Here is a 21,893-nt window from a genome sequence, read left to right as displayed (position 1 = left end):
CTGTAATACGGTGCAGAAAACATCTCACAGCTAAAGTCATACGCTATTTCTCTATCTCGTATTCCCCTCCAGGAATCCCCGAAAAGAAACGAAAAACGTTAAACAAAAGTAGATCGCATTGTTTTAGCTTGCTAGTTAACATGGTATTGCATCGAAGCAAGAAAATAAATTGTAATAATAGCAAAAATGAAGCAGACGACACTAGAGGTCCGAGAAATTGTTGTAAAGAACTTTCAAAATGGTAAAAGCTATCGAGAAATTGCAAAAATTATTGGTAGAAGTATTAGCATTGCTCAATACACTATTAAACGCTATAGAGAAGAAAATAGAATTACAAATAAATTAAGAACAGCACCGAACAAGAAATTTAATGCGTACGATGAGCGATGGATAGTTAGAAAAATCAAAGAAAATCCCAAGCTGAGTGCACCTAAATTGTCGAACGAGATGGAAAAATATTTGCAAATATCTATTAATCCAGAAACTGTAAGAAGAGTACTAAGAATGATTTTCATGGGCGTACAGCAAGAAATAAAAAAGAGACTGGAGTTTGCGAGACAGTATCTAGCTAAGGATTTTAGTTTTTTGGAAGAAGTTATTTTTGCCGACGAAAGCAAATTTAATCTTTTTCATTCAGATGGTAAAGTTACTGTAGGGCGTAAATCTAATGAAGAATTTAAAATAAAAAATATGAATCCTACTATTAAACATGGAGGTGGATCAGTGATGGTTTGGGGGTGTATATCAGCTATTGGAACAGGAAATTTGGAATTTATTGAAGGGAACATGGACAAATTTGATTATTTGAATATTTTAAAAAAGAATTTAAAAAGTAGTGCCGAAAAATTAGGAATTTTGAATCGTTTTAAATTTTATAGTAATAATAACCCAAAACATACGTCGCATATTGCCAAAATGTGGCAATTATACAGGGTGTTTAGCCACGCCTGGGAAAAATTTTAATGGGGGATTCTAGAGACCAAAATAAAACGAAAATCAAAGATACCAATTTGTTGATGGAGGCTTCGTTAAAAAGTTATTAACAATTAAATTCAAAAATTTCAAATCGTTCTGGAAAATTTATTTTCGGTTGCGGGGGTCAATTACAATCATTTTTGGTAAATACACATACTTCCGAAATCCTATGCACTTTCGAGAAAAAAATTCGAGTAAGTGTTGAAAGTTTTAGGTGAAAAAAAGACTTTCGAATCGTCTTGGAAAAATTATTTTTAGTTGCAGGGGTCAATTGCAAGCATTTTTGGTCAACAGACATACCCCCGACATCCTACTCAGTTTCGAGAAAAAAATTCCTTACCGAAAATATAATTTCTGGCCAGAAATGTCTGCCTGAATTTTCATGCAAATATTTAAAACGTCATAACTTCTGAACAGATTGGACGATTTTAATGTTTAAAAAAGCAAACTACGCATATTTTGGTGGAGAATATGTAACAATTATAAAAATATTGGAAAGGTTGTTCCTTGGCCCCGTAATGTTAGAAAAACCCCATAAAAATGGTCCAATTTTCAAACAGCCATAACTCCTACAATTGTGAATATATTTCAATGAAACTTTTTTGTGAAGTAGAGCTCATGGGTACCTACAAAAAAGTATTAGACAACTTTTCTGTACAGCGTCAAACAAAATTATTAAAAATAAAAAACGAATTTTTAAGGAAAATCGACAGGGTGTAGGTGCCTAAATTTTTCGACGAAAAAAAAATTTTTTTATTAATTCTAAAAAAATTATTTTTGGTTGCGGGGGTCAATTATAATCATTTTTGGTGAATAGACATACCCCCAAAATCTTGCGCATTTTCGAGAAAAAAATTCAGTACGGTTGGAATTTTAAACGTTAATAACTATTTAACAAAGCCTTCATCAACAAATTGGTATGCTTGCTTTTCGTCTTATTTTGCCCTCTAGAATCGCCCATTAAAATTTTTCCCAGGAGTGGCCGAACACCCTGTATATAACTGCCCGAAAGTTGTCAATAGACCTCCCCAATCGCCCGACCTAAACGTAATTGAGAATATTTGGCATGAATTAGAAGTAAGGATTAGAAAACATACGATTTCTAATAAAAATGATGTAAAAAGGGCACTGCAAGGAGAATGGATGAAAATTGAACCCGATTTTACACAAAATCTAGTAAAATCCATACCGAAAAGGTTACATGCCGTAGAATACAGCCGAATATATCCTATAAAGCACTAATTTTTAATTTAATTTAAATATAAAACAATATTGTTAATGTGTACGATTTTAGCTGTGAGATGTTTTCTGCACTGTATTATAGTAACTTTATTTTTTCATGTTAAGCAAGATTCATTTCGTTTGTCATTATTACACGATAAATACAGATATATTTAGAATAACATGTCTGCCTTATTTTTTTTCCAAATCATTCCTAAACTTTTTTTTAGAATGAAACATTTTCATATATGTGATGTGGCAGTTAAAGTGTTAAAGAAAAGCGTTACTGTTCTTAACCATCCCCTGCGGACTATCCTTCCTAAGTTAAAATCATTATTACACGATAAATACAGATATATTTAGAATAACATGTCTGCCTTATTTTTTTTCCAAATCATTCCTAAACTTTTTTTTAGAATGAAACATTTTCATATATGTGATGTGGCAGTTAAAGTGTTAAAGAAAAGCGTTACTGTTCTTAACCATCCCCTGCGGACTATCCTTCCTAAGTTAAAATCCCGTTCAAAGGGGCGCCATTTTGACTCCATCGAAAAACTTTTAAAAAAGAATTTTTAAAGACTACTTTAAAAATCGATTTTTACAGCGTAATTCAGAAGCTCTAAGGCCGTGCTACTCTTCCTCGAAACGCCATGGATCATGGGTGACCCACGCAGCACTCTACCCCTACTAGATTTCACGAAAAAATGCAGAAACGACTTTGAACTTTCCAACTGCCGGTTCTTTTTTCCTCGCGATACCTTAGAATCCCTTCGTGTTCACGGGTAATTATGGAAGTATCGATTGGGACTTCCGTGCATTGCTTGGAAGTTGCAATCGTAAAATCTACGAACACACATCCTTAAACGTGTTCCTTGCGGCGGCTATTTCGCGGTAACTCGTGCCACGAGCCCGAGTCACGGATACCAGAGATTCTCAACTACAAATACTTGACTTCTTTTATTTGCTATCGCTATCCCGAACGTGTCACGTGCGCGACTCCTCGTCTCTCCGCGTGCAAAACGTACGGTATCTAAAAGATAATAACGCGTTTCTACCGCACGCTTTTCGACAGCAATTGGATCTTTATCTAGCTAAGAAATACTGCAGCTAACGGAAAAATAGGGAAAGATAGGATAAAAAAAAAGAAATTGAGAATCCCGCGAATCCTCTTTCTCCGCGTTTGAGAACCTTTGTCACGTGTAAAAATAGAAACTTAATAGTTCTCTTCGGCGGGGGGATCGCGATCGACAACGAATTTCCAAACAATTCTCTCGAAAATATGTTCCGTACCGCGAAGTAGGTTGCCTCAAGATATTCTCGTTCCTAAAAACGTTCGAGGTCATTCGTTTGCACGTTCGCGTTTAAAGATACCGTAAAGCGTACAATTAACAATTTTATCGTCAAGTGTACAACTATATAAGAAAAGGAAGAAGAATATCGTATTGATGTTTGATAAGTTTCCTTCGAAATTGATATCCAGAATAAACATTACGTACCTACTCAAACGCGAAGCGTTAAAAATAACCTATCTTGTAGCTATGTAAGTATAAAAAGACGAAGAATGATTAACAATCAATAAATCAGGTGTTAAAGATCCGTCTGTGTGAGAAAAAAAATTAGGAAGATGCGACTTTTCTATTGGTAACAGTAAAATTCGTAAACGTGTTCTACAACTTATGATAAGGTGGAAAACAGCATAATTAAACAAATAAATGAACATTAAACACGATATGTAATCTATGAGACAATAAAGAGATTAACTAAATCGTTATCGTAGAAAGATATTGTTTTTTTTATTATATTGGCAATAATCTATAGTTTCTAATTTGCGCAAGAAATTTGTATTTCGATTAATTTTTGTTTTGATCGTTGACCTATTAGCACAATTCACTGTGTGATAATTTTTTTAAAATAATGCAAATAATTGTACATAAAAATTTGTAAACAACGGAAAACGTTCAATTTATAGGGTGTAGAATGCTCGTACAAATTTTTCACGTGCGCCGTCCGACAGCGCGACAATCGCAAAAAATACAACAGCAACGATCCCGGGTAAAAATAATCCTCCATTATTAGAACGAAGAAACGGATCCCAGAATCGAGTTAAAAAGGTCATAAATTCAATAGAACCCGAAACCGTGTCCAGTTAAATTATACGCGTCATGTAGGTCAGTGAATCGCAGCTCGAAACGATCGTGCATGAGTTACTAACGTTATGCTATGATGGACACGTATCACTCGTCCACGAAAAATACACGATCAAGAAATTACCAGTCTTAGTCTATTCAACTTTGGCTATTTCGGATCGTTCCAAAATTATCGTCCCAATATCGAGTGGATCGTTGTTTGCATTGCGTTAACGCTATCAGAGAGCAAAAGTTATGTCCGAGCAAAACAAAAAGAAGACCACACGCCGTGTTATTTTTCTCTTCTCGTGAACTTCGTTCGTTTGTCGTCCTAACCTTTATCTTTACGACTTTCGATGTCATTGAACACACAGAGAAACACAAAGATTTACATACCAGGATTAACGGATGACGCCATGATAAGCAATTTTTATCGCTAAAGTATATACTATAATATATGTACTTCCAAGAATGACTCGCGGTATTAAAAAGCAGGAATACCTTCGATCGTGTTTCTCATCGATACGGTAGACGACAATGAAATTCCTACACGGGAGTTTCACTTCATTGATCGCCAAGTACATTCCCGACTTTATACTGTTTTATATGTATAGAGGGTGTTCGGCCACCTCTGTCAAAAATTTTAATGCAAGATTCTAGAGGCCAAAATAAGACGAAAATCAAGAATATCAATTTGTTGATTGAGGCTTCGTTAAAAAGTTATTAAAAAATTAAAGTAAAAAATTTCAAATCATTCACGGAAAAATTATTTTCGGTTGCGGGGGTCAATTACAATCATTTTCGGTGAATAGACATACCCCCGAAATTCTACTCACTTTCGAGAAAAAAATTCGAGAAGATGGACAAATTTTTCGGTGAAATTAAAAAGTTTCAAATAGTTCTGGAAAATTTATTTTCAGTTGCAGGGGTCAATTACAATCATTTTTGGTCTACAGACAATTACATCATTTTTCGAGAAAAAAATTCCTTATTGAAAATCTAATATGAGGCCAAAAATGCTTCCATGCGAATCTTTAAAATGTTATAATTCTTGAACGAATTGGACGATTTTAATGTTTTAAAGGGCAAACAACGCGTATTTTAATGTAGAATATGTAGATATTCCAAGAATATTCGAAAAGTTGTTCCATGACCCCGTAAAGTGAGAAAACCCCTGTAAAAATGGTCCAATTTTCAAACGACCATAACTCCTAGAATAGTGAATATATTTCAATGAAACATTTTTCTGAAGTAGAGCCCATAGGTACCTACAAAAAAGTATTAGACAACTTTTCCGTAGCGTGTCAAACAAAATTATTAAAAACGAAAGACGAATTTAAAAAAAAAATCGACAGGTGCTGAAATTTCTCGGCGAAAAAAAAAATTTCAAATCATTCTGGAAAAATTATCATCAATTGCAAGGGTCAATTATAATCATTTTTGGTCATTAGACATACCCTCGACATCCTACGCACTTTCGAGAAAAAAATTCTTTACCGAAAATATACTGTGTGGCCGGAAATGTTTCTATAACTTTTTAACGAAGCCTCAATCAACAAATTAGTATCCTTGATTTTTGTTCTATTTTGGCGTCTAGAATCTCCCATTACAATTTTTCCCAGGGGTAGCCAAACACCCTGTATACATATACAGAGTATTCGCGATGATTGAAATCAGCATTTCTCTCGTAAACGATAAACATTAGAGAAAAATGGGAAAGAAAATAATTATAGTATATTTTATTGGCAACATGATAGCCTGTTTCAATTTCTTGTATTTTTAATATCTTTTGAGAAACGAAGGTAACTTTTATTTTTTTTAATGGAATGCTACATGTTTTTTTTTATCATATGAGGGCGTGCATTGAGACGAATTCAACCATGTAGTTCAGAAATAAAAGATGGCCTTCATGGCCATCAAAAATAAAAGAAATAAAATTAACATTCATGTATTTATAAGATAAGCTTATTCCTTATTGTAATTAATACTTTTAGTATATTTAGGAGAAACAACAAGGTAGGTACGATTGCCTCGATCGCCACGATAATGTTGCAATGTTTAGACGGCAGCCTAAAGATCAGATTTCAAAAAAATTAACGATCACAAAGAGATTCAAAAGTCACATTTTTGCATTTAACATCAAAGACCGGTAAGTATAAAAAGGTAAAACAAATTCTAAGCAGGCTTTTTAGAAAGTACGATAGGAACCATGATTATTTGGACTGATACTGAAAAACTTTTAGATCCTCTAAAGGAAATATAACCTTTTAAAAAACCTATTACAGTTAACGATAGCAGATAAGCTTCAAGAATTTAACATCACCATAGGAGATAAATTTCTAAAAACTGTTGGATGTTTTACATATAATCAAACTAACACCCACTCAAAATGAAAGAAATTTTTTTATAGCTACTGGTACCAACAAATGAAGTATTTTTCTTGATAATATATTAGACGCATTGTGCTGTCTAAGGAATTATTTTAAAACTAAAAAATGTGTGTAATGTGTATGCGTGCGCGCACACGCGTGTATCTTTCGTTTCGTTTAAATATTAAAGATATTGTTTACAGTACATTACCGAGAAATTTAAACGACTTGCAAACTAAGATTTAGATAGAAAGCGTGTGTATCCATATCCAGTGCAACATTGGTAGAAACTAGTTCTTCCGTTCTTGCTAATGGAAGTCATACTGAACACGATATAGATTTATCAGAAAAATTAACATTTAGTAAATACAATAAGTATTAAAATATGTAAGATTTATTTCTTTCATTTCTGACCTTGTATGACCTTGAAGGCCATATTATATCACATGGTTGAATTCGTCTCAATGCATACTCTCATATGATAAGAAAACCATGTAGCATTTCATTTAAAAAAGTGAAGGTCACCTTCGTTTCTCAAAAAATATCGCAAATACAAAAAATTGGGACACGCTATCATGTTGTCAGTAAAATACACTACAACTTTCTCCTCTCCCATTTTTCTCTAGTGTTTACCGTTTACGAGAAAAAACGCTGGTCTAAATTATCGCGAACACGGTGTATATCGCGCGCCTTTGCATCTACTCGACTTACATCCGTAACAGAATCTGATAACAGCCGTAAGAAATTGTAGAATCTAGGATGAAAACTGTCACTCTAAATATATCGTTTACGCATCACATAGTTTCATAGATTAAAAACGGTTCGATCGATCTACCAACGTGTCGCGCAATGGCACGTCGCCAACGTGACTGTTCGATTATCGATACCGGCCGCTTGAATCTTTACCGTTCATCGCGATGAAACCTTACATATAAAGTACCACGAACCGTTCGGAAAATACATTCTGACAATCGTAATAACAATAATAATGATAATATACAATGCGTATAGTATGATCAAAGTTATGAGACTTACGTAAGTGCGTCCAGATGACAAGTCGCTATGGTATGCAAAACAGGTGAAAAGTTTCGAGTTTCAAGTTTCTTTGATCGTCGACTTCTACCAAGTTGATTCAAATATACATGATCTCGACGTGCACTGTTACTGACACTGATCGACGAACAGAAGAAAGAGCACAAACGTCACCAAGATCCAACGTGCGACACCGTTCACGAAAAACACAAAGCACGTTACCGCGACGAGGTTCGCCGGTCGACTGTGCCGAGTCGCGTAGACGGTCGGATATCTTCGGCCAACTTCGTATACTTTCGAATGGCACGGCAAACTTCGCGCCTCTCACTGCACCCTACGTCCCACGCGCACGATTGGTTGAGAAACGACGCGTGGCGCCAATTTTGACTGTACGTATTCATCGACGAGTACATAGGAATTGCATTTCCATTTTTTCTTTTTATTCAAACGTTAAACAACTGATACTAAATTAAGGCCTGAACGGGACCAAATGTGTGATTTATAATCATAATAGCATAAATATACTTTGTACATTAAAAAATGTATCTTGCACGCTATTAAATAAATATTCTACTCTTTTAATTATCATTGAAAAGATACAATGCGAACAAAACAACTGTTTCGACTTATAAAATGTTCAACGATTGTTGTGTTTATGTGTGCTGACTAATGCTAATTGAATGCGTATATTGCTAATGCAGGTTTACTGTTTACGTAGGCGTCATTGGAACGTGCATAGAAAGTTGTAAAAGGTAAAATGCAACAAGTCGGTAAATTGTGGGATATCTTGTCTTTGATGAAACAAAGCTCATCACTAATCTGTTTATTTAATGGTAAATATTATTCTAATGTATGCAATAGAAGCATTCTATATCGATCTTAATAAAGTATTTAATCAAACTAAGTAAGCCTACTGACGCTACGATAATACTGCATTATGCAATGTTTATAAAATATTAAATGTCTTATTTCATTTTTTATGAACGGCTCTTTCTTCTCTTACATCTTGAAGAAAACTGACTAGAATTAAATAAAATATAATATTTTTCTAAAATATGTTTTTCATTACACATAAGATCACGAAAATACATTATTCAGCTATCGTGCAGGTAATTCGCGTTTACAAGTTAAATTGGTTCAATCTGGAGTTTCAAATTAAAATTCATGCGCTTTCGCGAAATTCTATTATTCAACATATTCCTTTAACGCGTTAGTTGTAGCGCTTGCTAGTTTCCTTCAGTGGATACCGATTACGATCCGCTGCGTCAACATCGATAATGTAGAAGCCACGGATCAAGCTATTCGTTTTCAGTTATTGGTTATCTTGTCAATGAGCAACTAAAAAAAGAAAAAAGTCTAACGGCGCTAATAAATACGATATCGCGTTCCACTGAACGACTCACGACTGTATTTCGATCGATGACGAAGACACGACCTTGCAAATTTTACATAATAAGACCATACGATGTATAAATTTTGTTTACCGTTCAAACTTTCGACAAAATCATTTCCTTCCGACGCACAGTGAGGCAGGAACACTAAAAATCTGGCATAAATTGTATAGGCTTGATTTTTTGATAAATTATTTCATAATCAGCAAATGGGAATATAAAATAATTTTCAAAAATCAAAAACAATGAAAATATAACTTTCATTACAATTAATTTGTTATTATGTAACGTAACAGACTCGTAACAGACTATACATTTATGCTCTGAGATTTTTGTGGTGATAACATCAATAAAGTTTCTGTAGGTCTAGCATTGGATTTTTTTAAAGACAATCGTCGAAGGCTAGATTGCGTAGGATAAGAAGATACTAATAAGAAGAGATAATTTCCTCGTAAATTTCTCTCGACAAAGCTCGAAGTCTTTATTTTGAGCTTTTTGTGTCTTTTCGTTTGCCTACTCAATTGGTAATGAAGCACGAGCAATAATTTGAGGACCATTAATAATAATTTATGCATAGTCGGAGACATTGAATATCATAAAAAAGTGCAAAAAAGTTGCAACTTTTTCTTTTAGGATGATGAAATCGGATAAATTTTTGACATTAAAAACAAAAGTTACTAGATTTTTTCTAGTGCCGATCGACTGTCGATGACAATACTTTGTCATAATTATTTTTAATCGTCGAGTCATCGCGAACAAACGAATAACAAGGATGCAAATCTCAAACGTTATTCTCTTTCTCTCGCGATTTCTAAATATGTCGGAAACAATTTATCTTACGCTTTATCTCGATTGAATTGTCCGCCGATCGTATCGAGTCAAAATGATAAGATAGGTGTTATCGAACTATGTTTGCTTTCGGCACAATATTTACTATAACCTGATTGCAGATAAATAAGTAACAAGTCTAATAATTTCATAACTCGTTGCACAACATGGATTGCTACTCTTTCAGCGAACGTGTTACATTGTCACACCTTATTTTCTTCTTGAACACCCGATATATTACTTACATGTTATTCCTTTTGCTTAATGCTTGACATTGATTTATATTTAAATTTTGTATTAATATAAATATTGAACAAAACGATTCGAGCCTTTTAACGATGTATACAGAACTTCTTAGATCGTACGTGTACCATAGTAAAATAAATTCGTGCATATTGATGCTGACCCTGAAGAAGATGATTAAAAGGACGCAGTAGGAACCGTGAATCTATTAAAATCATTTAGACTTTATTATGGTATAATTTGAGCATTGTACGTGAGAATAATGAAAACGGCTTTCAACGGCACCCGACACAATGGAACCGGCGATTGAAAGTAATCATGAAATGATCACGATGCAAAATGATAGGTATGGAAAGTTCATTATACGCACAGAAACCATTTATCGTTTAACACGGCAATCAACCTAACAACGCATTGATAAATTTTATTTATTCGTAAACTATCTTAAATTTTATGTACGCAAAAACTAAAAGAAGATACAAAATTTATCATCTTGTATACAGTGTGTCTCGAGATGAGTACCTATTTAGATTACGCCTAAACTGCTAATTTTATAAGATATAGGTACAGGGACAATCCTTTCCATTATTTAGATAAAATATTTTGGGATGAAAGTAATACTTTTATTCGTATTTTTTAAAGTTATTTCAAGGTTAACTCGATTTTTTTAAATGGCACGGTATAATACTGTTCTTAATCAAAAGTATAACAATTTAATTGCAATACTTTGCTTAGAAATTTCTAATTTACCTAGACCCATTTATTTTGCGTGTAATTATACATTGCGTCGGATTTATACGTTTACTCTTGGTTGCTTTTCAAATTATTAATGTTGCAAGAAAATTACACAAAGTTTATCTAGATCAAGAAGAAGGATGTAACAGTGAAAGATTTCTTTTCCTGGCCATTAGGTGCAGAGACCTCAAAGTAAAATTCATATTTCTTTAAATTCACCGTAAGTTACGATCTAGGACAAATTCAAAGGTCTAAATGGCATGTAATTATGATCAATCATTTACGAGATTTTGCCACTAAAATCGTTAATGATCTTGCATCCGTTTTCAGTACAGAACAGTGGTTCTCAACTGTTCATCCACAACATACGAATGTTCTTACTACATATGGACCGAATTTTTTGACAAACTGCTCTGCTAACTAATCTTGACTTTTGACTTGACTTAACTGATCTGGAACTGTCACTCATGTTGAGGAAGTCCGCTTTTTATAGTAACACCGTGACTTTCGTGAATTTCTATTGTGTTCCATCTCGACGACTTAATTTTAATTTATCTTTGATCTACTCCTTTCATTTCCATCAAATTCAACACTGTTGAATATTAAATCTTTGGTTTTAGTTTGTTTCAGGTTGTTTGGATTAATATCAGCGAGTTAGCGACATTTAAGTTTTATGTTACCTGCTGGAGATAAGATTATGATCTGCTTATATTACAAGACGCGTAACAGTATGTAATTGTGTACATTTCGAACGAATAAACTATTGGGTTGTTCGGGAAATAGTTTTGTTTTCTTATCAACAGAGACGTTAATTAAATTTTTAACCAGCCAATTTCATTCTAAACCGTATTCTCATTATATACACATTCATAACTGACATTTCAAGGCTTGTTTGTAAAAAATTTTGTTTATTTTTGTGCAATTGTGTTCCTTTGGTGTCCCGTCAAATATGGAAAATCAGAAGCTGCATTTTCGGCATACATATTTTGCTTTTTTATTATCGAAAAGGTAAGAATGCTGTTCAAGCAAGAATAAAATTGTGTGACGCGTATGAAGAAGATGTTTTAACCGAATAGCATTACCAAAACTCGTTCGCAAAATTTCGTTTCTGCAATTTTGATATCGAAGGTGGCCCACGTTCTGGAAGGTCTGTTAAAGCCGACGAAAGCGAAATGAAGGTATTGTTTGAAGCAAACTGACGAATAACAACACGAGAAATCGTTAAGAGGTTAAATTTGTCGAATTCGACCGTTTGTGATCGCATGAAACGACTTGGTTTCGTTTCAAAGCTCGACATTTGGGTTCCACCATGATAATGCCAGATCTCACGCAAGTTTAGTAACTCGTCAGAAGCTATTGCAGTTTGGATGGGATGTGTTACCACACCCACCATACTCGCGAGATCCGGCACCATCGGATTATTACTTGTTCCGGTCTTTAAAAAATTTCTTAAGCGATAAAACATTTACTTAAAGCAACAATATCAAAAATCACTTGCATCAGTTTTTTATAAATAAAGGTCAGAAATTATATGAGCGTGGAATCATGCTACTACCAGGAAGATGGCAAAAAATGTTGGACCAAAATGACCAGTACACAATTCAACAAAATTGTTTCTTTTCACAAAGGAGGAAAACGAAATTACTTTCCGAACAACCCAATATAATTTCCAATTTCCCTTGAATGATGAATGATTCCAAATCCGATTGATGATGGCTATGTTTCTCGTTGCATTCTCCCTGATAATCAAATTACGAAGTATCGTGATCCATTCTAATGGAACGATTTGCGAAGTGACCCATTTGCATCGTCTTGGCTCAAGTGCGCACAGCTGCACTGAAGCGCAATTTCTCTTGTCGTTAGTGTCATGGATCGTGTCAAGGCAAGCTTTGAAAACGAAACCGAGCTTTCAGGCGACGTTAAACCGTCAAATGAGTAACTAACATTGCTAATTAAAGTAACGCACAACTCACCGCATAATGCATACAAATCCAATAGTTGATCGTATTAAAGCCAATTATTTCAAAGTGGCGGACATATACTTACGAACATGCTAATAATTACACTTTCATTGTTGTTATTTTGTTATAAAAAACTTTGTTACTTAAATCGTTCTATTTTTATTATATGTTGAGGTAGATACTATTATTCTCTCTTGTATCCCTTACATAACTGTTATTATAGACGGTGAATAACACTTTGTCTTAACTCTTCGACAGTGTTTGCAGACATATACTTACGAACGCTATTGTAATGTGTGCTTACATCATTTGTTTTGAATTTGTTGATCTAGGAAGCAGTTTCTGCTAGTTTGTCCGTGTAATTAGACGGAATGTATGCTAGATTTGAAACGTTAATCATGAGTTTGGGTGAAAATATAACGCCAGAACAACGACGCCAAGTACAGCTTCTTAAAAAACCAGGACTAACGTATCGAAATATTTCTCAACAATTGGGCATATCTCTTGGAGCTTGTCATAAAGCCATGCAACATATTAATCTTCGAAAAACTGCAAAAAATATTCCCCGTAAACCAAAATCCCGTAAAACTGACAGACGAACAGATCGTTTGATACATCGACATTCTGAGGCCGTCCATTTTAAGACCGCTGTTGTTACTCATAATGAAATATTGCTACATCTAGTTAATCAAATCAATGTTCAAACTGTACAACGCCGTTTATGTGAATTTAATTTAATGGGTAAAGTGGCACGGCACCAACCATTGATATCTGAAAAGAATCGACGTGCGAAACTTCAATTTGCGAGAGATCACCTCAACTGGACAGAAGAACAATGGTCCAAAGTTGTATTTACCGACGAAAGTAAATTCAATCGTCTAGGATCTGACGATAAAATTTATATAAGACGTCGTATTGACGAGGAATTTAATACAAAGTGTACCAAATCAACTGTTAAAGAAGGTGATGGATCCGTATTTGTTTGAGATTGTATGACCATTAATGGTACAGGTCCTGTCTGTCCTATCGAAGGAACGATGGATCGTTTTGTTTATTTAAACATTGTTAAGAACCTTTTTTTGCCATTTGCTGACCATAAATTACCAGAAGATTGGATTTATCAGGCTGATAATGATCCAAAGCATACGGCAAAAATTGTAAAACAATTTTTGGATGAGAAAAAAAATTAATGTTTTGAAATGGCCGACACAAAGTCCGGATTTAAATCCAATTGAGATGCTTTGGATCGACGTTGATAGAGAAATAAGACATGTAAAGCCAAAAAATGTTAACGAATTATACAAAGTAATAGAAGTTTCATGGAATTCGATTCCCATTGATCGATGCATTCGTTTAATGCAATCTAGGCAAAAACGTAGTGCAGCAGTCATTAAAGCAAATGGCAAAACCATAAAATACTAGAATTAATATGAGTTAACGCAATATTTAATCTAATTTTACTATTAAAAACAATGTTATGACATCGATAATATATTGTTCGTAAGTATATGTCCGTAAGACGAAACGCAAGAAAGACTCTAATTGTCGTTATCTTGTTTAAAATTTAAGTTAATTAATAGTTATTTTGCATTTTTTAAATATATATGTATGCCATTAAGAAAATGTAGTACTAATTAATTTATAACTTTCCTGTGTTTTATTACTAACAAAAGAATCTAACCTTAACAAATGTTCGTAAGTATACAGGGTGTTATTAACAATTAAACTCAAAAATTTCAAATCGTTTTGGAAAAATTATTTTTGGTTTCGGGGGTCAATTACAATCATTTTTGGTGAATGGACATATCCCCGAAATCCTACCCACTTTCTAGAAAAAAATTCGAGAAGGTGTGAAATTTTTCGACGGAAAAAAAAAATTTCAAATCGTTTTGGAAAAATTATTTTTGGTTTCGAGGGTCAATTACAATCGTTTTTGGTGAACAGACACACCCCCGAAATCTTGAGCGTTTTCGAGAAAAAAATTCAGTAGGGTCGAAATTTTAAACGTTAATAACTTTTTAACGAAGCCTCCATCAACAAATTGGTATTCTTGATTTTCATCTTATTTTGGTCTCTAGAATCCCCCATTAAAATTTTCCCCAGGGGTGACAGAACACCCTGTATGTCCGCCACTATACGTAGGGTAAAGGGCCCATTTACAGCCACCTACCCAGTTACTGTCACCCAAAACCGTCTTACATAAAATATCGAATAAACCTTGAAAAGTTACACACAAGAAGAAATCTAACATACAAAAATGTAAGTGGATTAAAAGAGTAAAAACGACAATCTTGTTACTAGCAAAAAGGAACATAAAATATTAAAGACAAGGATAGTTGTTTAATTGCAAACATAATTATACGATTTTTTCGAAAATTATTCTAATTAGAAAAAAATGAAAGAGATAAAAGTTTTACATATTTACATTATTTTTTAAGAAATGAAGGTGACCCACCATTTTTTTAATGGAATACCATATATTTTTTTATAACATCTGAAAGTGTTTGTCAAGACGAGTTCGTTCATATACCTACTACATGATGACCTTCGGGGCCATAGAAAATCGGGAATGAAAAAATGATTTTGAATATTTCATAACATTGTATTTGCGAATGTTTCTTCCTGATATAATTCGGCCCACAGATATAAATAATTTAATAACTAAAATACGACAAGTATGTGCATCCGTACCACGTAGAACAATGTGTATTCGTGCACAAGAAAACCATATTGAATATTTTTTGTAATCTTATTAATAAAGAGTCCTTATAAATACGATGTTACGAAATATTCAAAATTTTTCTTTCATTCACGATCTTTTATGACCTCGAAGGTCATCATATGGTTCACGAATGAACGCATGTTGACAAAAGCTTTCAGATGACATAACAAAATTGATGGTTACTTTCATTTCTCAAAAAACAGTGTAAATATGCAACGTTGACATACACTGTTCTATTAATCATAAGAAACTGTAAAACATTTTTCTCTTTCATTGTTTTTGAATTAGACTAGTTTTTTGAATTAGAATAACAATTGTAATACAACGATCTATCAAATTTGTTATTAAAAGCTTTGGATTTATTACTGCCATGATATTTACTTAGAAAAACAAAACTTTAAGCTGTACTGTCATTCACATTGTAGTTGTGTGCACTTAACCTAACTTTACATATTATACAATGTTTCCAGCAGTCATACCCTGACTTACATTTTCTCGATTTATGTCGTTTCACACATACATACGTCGTTCCTAGTAACGACACGATACACATTTATTTAAATAATCAGATTCGTATTCAAGTACTTCATTTTATATATTTCATAATTATGAATATAATTATACACTAAACTTTACCTTCCTCGTCGCTTTTACTGAAGAATGAAAAACCTATCCTTTCATTTAATACAATGTTAATATATATATACACCTCTACATATATACACGCATGGATCATGTTTACCTCGCTTACATACACATGTATATTAGCTATTTTGGAACCAATCAGTGCGTAAGTTGGGTTAAGTCTGTATTGTAATATGTAATATACTTTCATTTATAGAAACATACAATACAAAACTATCGTCGAACTTAAATTAAAAATATTAAATAACAACAAATAATAAGAAACACCTATGTTTTTGATTAATAAATAAAAAAACAATGAAACATTGTCAAAGTTGATCATTCGAATGTTAGTAATTAGGTATTTTACCCTAGGTGTCAAATTAAACTTAATTAACCTGTTTCATGGGCTTATTAGGGCCTATATTCAAATCAAATATCATAGTAAACGCTTCGAAGTGAGTTTCGTAATTTACCAACGCAAGACAATATTATTTTTACACAATTACAATTATTGTTATGCGAATACCGCGATACAAAAGATATACAATCACCTCGCCAAAGGGCAGCCAGCAATTAAAGAAGAAAGATCTAAATTACAGATTGCATAAATTATTCACATGATATAATATTTACCTAACTGTAAATCTTTGAAGGAAATAATAATTCTTATTTCTACAGAAAGCTTTAGCGGAAAGAAAACTTCTGCAACGAATTCGAAAAAAAATTTCGAACAAGAAACTGATTTTTATACTTATACGATATAATGCTCTTTTATAAATATACTGAACACATGGATCGGTTATAATGGACGCGTGAAATGCAACGATGTCGGTCGCAGTGCAGTAATTATTATGTAACACCGGCAGAAATCGAGACCTAGCTCGTGTATGCACGAATAACGCGACCATATGTGACTGTATACACGTACCAATGACTGAGTATGCAAATTTAACTGCAGGATGATCCGTTTGTTAAACGTCCCGAAGGCCTCGCACTGGCCTACGCAAATTTTTTAAGCGCTTCGACACGAGCACCTACAATAATACAACTTCAACGGGAACTATCGTCTTAACTGATTTTAGTCGTCTAATCGAACAATTATTCAGATTTTATCCTATACTTCCTGTAATGCACAATTTATCAACAAAGATATAACGAAGTCAATCTGTTTTAAAATGAAAATAAAAATGAAGTTACGCTTATGTTACGAATAAATCATTGTGCGTGCTATGCCCAACCTCAAAGTGTTCAAATATTACATTTGTATTCATTTTTTCGAAAGACGGTCGCATCTAATTTAAATTTGAAACTAAATGTATGGTTTATTCATAGGTGTCACTCAGGGCTGAAGCATTCTCACTAAAAAGTATAGTCTTACCTTATTTTTGGGTCGACCTGCAAATGACGTCCTGTCTTCATTTTATATGTCACAGCCGACTCTAGATGCTGCACGAAAGACAGTAAAATTGTAAGAGTCCGATTTTGCACTGGATAGATAGAGATACATAAATGCTACGTACTCTTTCTATCAAGTGCAAAATTAGACTCTCGCGGTTTCACTAGTTTTCGTTCAGTATAGCTGGTACTGAAATCGGCTGTGTGATACCAATCACACAACACTGTGTAATCTATGACTCATTGTCGGTTGACGGCAGCTGTTATGTTATTTTTTCAGGCAATAAATAATAAGGCTATATATATAAAAAACCAGGGAGTGACCAGTTTTCAATAGAAATGTCCATCCCTTGAGAACCATATTGTTTATTGTCACAATATTGGATTTGCTATTGCAAGCTAGACAATAATGTCGCGACAATAGTGGCAACAAATCACAAGCAGATTTAATTTTCTAATAACATTTTAATACTAGAATTTATTTATCATAATAATTTTAAATGTAATGTTGGGACCAAACTTATATTACATGTTACCGAGGTCAAATAAATAAAAAAAGTTCATATAAACTTATGTCCGAAAATGCTTTATTGAAAAGATATAAGGTTTTAAAGCTATTTGTGATTTATTATGACAATGATACAAAATCTTCGAAAATTCCTCTCTGTGCAAGAATGCAGACTTCCATTCATCGAATTAGTGATTATCGAACTCTTTCAAATATTCCATTTATATTCAAAATAATAGTAAATATATTTTAAATGCATTCCCAAAGTTGATCATTTGTTTCTATCGTATTTTTATAAACTCATTTGCATATAGTGTGCGATGAAATATCTCTTGGACATTAGAAAGACTGATAGTAAAGGTCTTAAGGCTGTAGGTCAAGACATAGAAACAATAATATTATTGAGAATTTAAAATACATATACGTTTCTGTACAACAAATTGTAAGAAGAATTTTTCCTATAAATCTTTAAACACGTATATCTTTTCAATAAAGCATTTTCGAACATTTTATATGAAAACTGGTACGTGAAAACAAGTCTTAAGTATATAACTATGCCTTTACTTGTACATATAGTTCTATCTTCTAAGTAGGCATCTGTACTTTATTGTGCAATTTACCCCATGGAGTAAACACGTTTACTTGAAAGCTACATATGTACATGCAAAAATAAGTTTTATATTATTAATATAAAAAATAATATTTCTGAATAATCTAACAAAGATGAAGCAATGGATACACAAGAATTTATCTCGATTATTAACCTTTCCCGTTCCAGACAATTTAACAGAGTAAGACAATTTGAAAGTAATAAAAATAATAAACTTATATCATTTGTCTTTTTACTTTTCAGATATATCATGCGAATACAAAATGAAAGGGATTTGGACGAGTATTTGCGATCTTTGTTGGATTGTAGTAATGTAAAACATAGGGAATTTATTACAGAATTAAAAAGACGTCAAGGTTTAGATTTTCACATTTTGCTTAAATTGTCAAGGCATTTAATACTGTTTTACAATTTAATTATATTATTTTAGCATCAAACAAGGATCAAGGTGGATATAAAAAAATTAATGATACAGATAGTATACAAAGAAAACAGAATGATAAGAAGAAAGGCAAAATAAAAGGAAAAGAAAAACAGGAAAATGGACAGGTATATTAATACATTATTTTTACTGTTTTTAATTAACCCTTTAACTACAAACAGCGCCCATAGGCGTTCAGTTAATTAGTTGAGTGTATTGCTCAAGGCATAAAAAAATTTCCTATATATAGCTTGTGCTTGTGTTAAAATTGACTGTAATCAAAGAGTTAAGAAATAATTAATTAAACAGTGTTGATTTAGTTACAGGAACATTCAAAGGTCGAGAAAGTAGAAAAGAAAAAAACTAAATTTGTCAATTTATATTCGCAAGAAGGCAAAGACAGAACAACAATTTTATTGACAGGTAAATTACATATTTGAAAATGATAATCATAAAGTTAAGAAGAATATAATGTAGAAACATTTTATTAGGTAGACATAAATGTGACTGCGAAGCAAAAAGGCATTCGTTGATCAATAATTGTCTCAACTGTGGCAGAATAGTTTGCATGCAAGAAGGAGCTGGCCCATGCTTCTTCTGTGGAGAACTTGTGTGTTCTTCTAAAGATCAAACAATTCTTTCTAGCAAAACTAAGCAAGCAGATCATTTATATAATAAATTAATGAATAAAAAGAAACCTGTTGAAGGTTTGGAAGAATCGTTAAAACAAAGAGACAAACTTCTTGAATATGATCGCAATAGGTATGTAATATATATATAGCAAATCTTGGATAACTGAAAGAAACATGAAACCGAAATCTTGCAGTTGTAGAAACACGGTTAATTTTCAATTTTTGGAAAGGCACAAGCCAAACTATAGTGGTCAGTTTTGTATTTTGCAGAACATAGAAAAGGACAGTGAATGACGGATAGGTAATAACACAATGTGAAACTTATTTTTTATTAGTGGAAAAATCTTGAAAATATATAGATAAAAGTTCCATTTTAAAAAAGACAAAAGTAAACAAGCTTCATCTTGGCATTAGGTACTATTGTACGTATTGTCTAATCGATATTTGAGTTCGGATCATGTTACACTACGCGGTTCGTTTGACATTGAGCTTCGTGGCGTGACAAGGGGAGTCCCCTCTCAACAGTGAGAGATGATTACTGTTCACTTATTCAATTGACTCACAGTTATCCAAGATTTATAAGCTGTAATTTGTGAAATCTTGAGAAACAATAATAATTAATCATATTAATTTGCAGTACACAATGTACAAAAGTAATTGATGATGAATGTGACTATTATCAGACAAGTAATATCTGGTTAACAACCAAGCAACGAGAAAAGTTACAACAATTACAGGAAGATATAAGCGAACGAAAACATACATCACGTTTGAATAAAAGGATGAATGTAACCTTTGATTTCACAGGTAGAGAAGTAATTCAAGAATATCCAGTCGATGATTTCAATGAATTTAATGAAGAACAGATTGAAGACATTCTTGAGTCAGTGTCAGTCAGTGAACTTGAAAGAACCAATGTTTGCCCAGATATAGATTTTAGTCGCCCAATGGTGAGAATATTGCTGACGTTATTATGTATCAGTATTAAGACTGTAATTAATATTACAGAATCATTATTCTACAGTACATTGAATCAAATGAATGTGAACCAAGCACTAGAAAAGTGACGATTCCCTCTAAAATGAGAAATATTATTCAAGATAAAGAATATTTAGAAATGTCTGATGCAGGTTTTTGTTTAAGCATGCATCAACCTTATGCATCTTTATTAGTTGCTGGAATAAAACTGTAAGACCCAGAATAATATAATTTTTAAAATATATAGAACGATAATAAATAACTTTCAATATTCTATTGATATTACAGTCATGAAGGTCGAACGTGGTATACATCGCATAGAGGAAGATTATGGATCGCTTCAACTGCTAAACCAGCTACGACGGAAGAAATTTCGGAAGTAAAACACTTTTATCGTGTTTTAAAAGATGGTTAGGACAATAATAAATCTATAAATAGAAAAAATTAATTTCTTGTTTAAATATATACCTTACAATTATTTATTGTTAATAATATTTTTCAGAAAAAATCAACTTTCCAGACAATTATCCATCTGGATGTTTATTAGGTTGTGTAACGGTCACTGATGTTTTATCTCAAGAAGAATATAGAAAAGTTTATCCAAATGGAGAAAGTGACAGTCCATATGTTTTTATATGTGAAAATTGTTATTCATTACCAATTAAGTTCCCTATACAAGGAAAACATAAAATTTGTAAGTACCATCCCTAATATGCACTTACTACATACATACCAATCTTAGAACAAGAATAATTTCGAGTCATTTTGATCGTTACTTACAGATAAGTTGGATCAAAAAATTCATCAAGCTGCTCTAAAGTTTTTAGAAAAAGTTACAAAACATACAAATAATTATAACGAAGCAGTTTTGAACACTTGTTCATAAAATTAAGTATTATTATGTTATCTTCCAAAGCTAATATATTATTGTAATGCATATATTTTCCTGTAAGTAATAAATTTATTTTAATGTTGATTGTAATAATAATATTATCTGCCTGAAAAAATTCTTTCAAAATTACAAAATAATAAAAGGTGCGTTATCTTTATAATGTATATTAAATGTTATTTATTTGTACATAATAGAATATATTACAATGTACATATAGTTTGCGATAT

The 21,893-nt window shown here is 32.7% G+C and overlaps 2 protein-coding genes across 3 annotated transcripts in view; one reads left to right on the top strand and one right to left on the bottom strand.

Annotated features, from left to right (window-relative positions):
- LOC143344639 (uncharacterized) overlaps positions 1–17,734 on the bottom strand; it is a 51,760-nt gene extending 34,026 nt beyond the window's left edge. Inside the window, exon 1 of one of the 2 annotated variants that reach the window (XM_076770889.1) lies at positions 17,609–17,734. The gene's annotated coding sequence lies outside the window, so the exon portion shown is untranslated. Of the gene's footprint in view, positions 1–7,726; positions 7,993–17,608 lie in introns of those variants that run through there. The other variant, XM_076770888.1, reaches the window with a different exon arrangement.
- A 1,003-nt stretch (positions 17,735–18,737) lies between these two features.
- Positions 18,738–21,830, top strand: LOC143344490 (activating signal cointegrator 1). Its single transcript, XM_076770596.1, has 10 exons — positions 18,738–18,924; positions 18,987–19,099; positions 19,174–19,292; positions 19,485–19,587; positions 19,656–19,926; positions 20,434–20,746; positions 20,821–20,984; positions 21,063–21,184; positions 21,277–21,468; positions 21,557–21,830. The coding sequence occupies exons 1-10, from the start codon at positions 18,857–18,859 to the stop codon at positions 21,658–21,660; spliced, it is 1,569 nt and encodes a 522-aa protein (XP_076626711.1). The 5' UTR covers positions 18,738–18,856; the 3' UTR covers positions 21,661–21,830.
- Positions 21,831–21,893: the final 63 nt, after the last annotated feature.

The sequence above is a fragment of the Colletes latitarsis genome, chromosome 8 (assembly GCF_051014445.1).
Source record: "Colletes latitarsis isolate SP2378_abdomen chromosome 8, iyColLati1, whole genome shotgun sequence".
Classification (NCBI taxonomy): Eukaryota; Metazoa; Arthropoda; class Insecta; order Hymenoptera; family Colletidae; genus Colletes; species Colletes latitarsis.
Note: the sequence above shows the minus strand (reverse complement) of the source record. Positions and strands in the feature narration are given on the sequence as shown.

Coding starts and splice junctions, on each gene's coding strand:
- LOC143344490 (XM_076770596.1), top strand. CDS start 18,857: ATGAAGCAATGGATACACAAGAATTTATCTCGATTATTAACCTTTCCC. Junction 19,927..20,433: donor CTTGAATATGATCGCAATAG/GTATGTAATATA, acceptor ATTAATTTGCAG/TACACAATGTACAAAAGTAA. Junction 21,469..21,556: donor ACAAGGAAAACATAAAATTT/GTAAGTACCATC, acceptor CGTTACTTACAG/ATAAGTTGGATCAAAAAATT.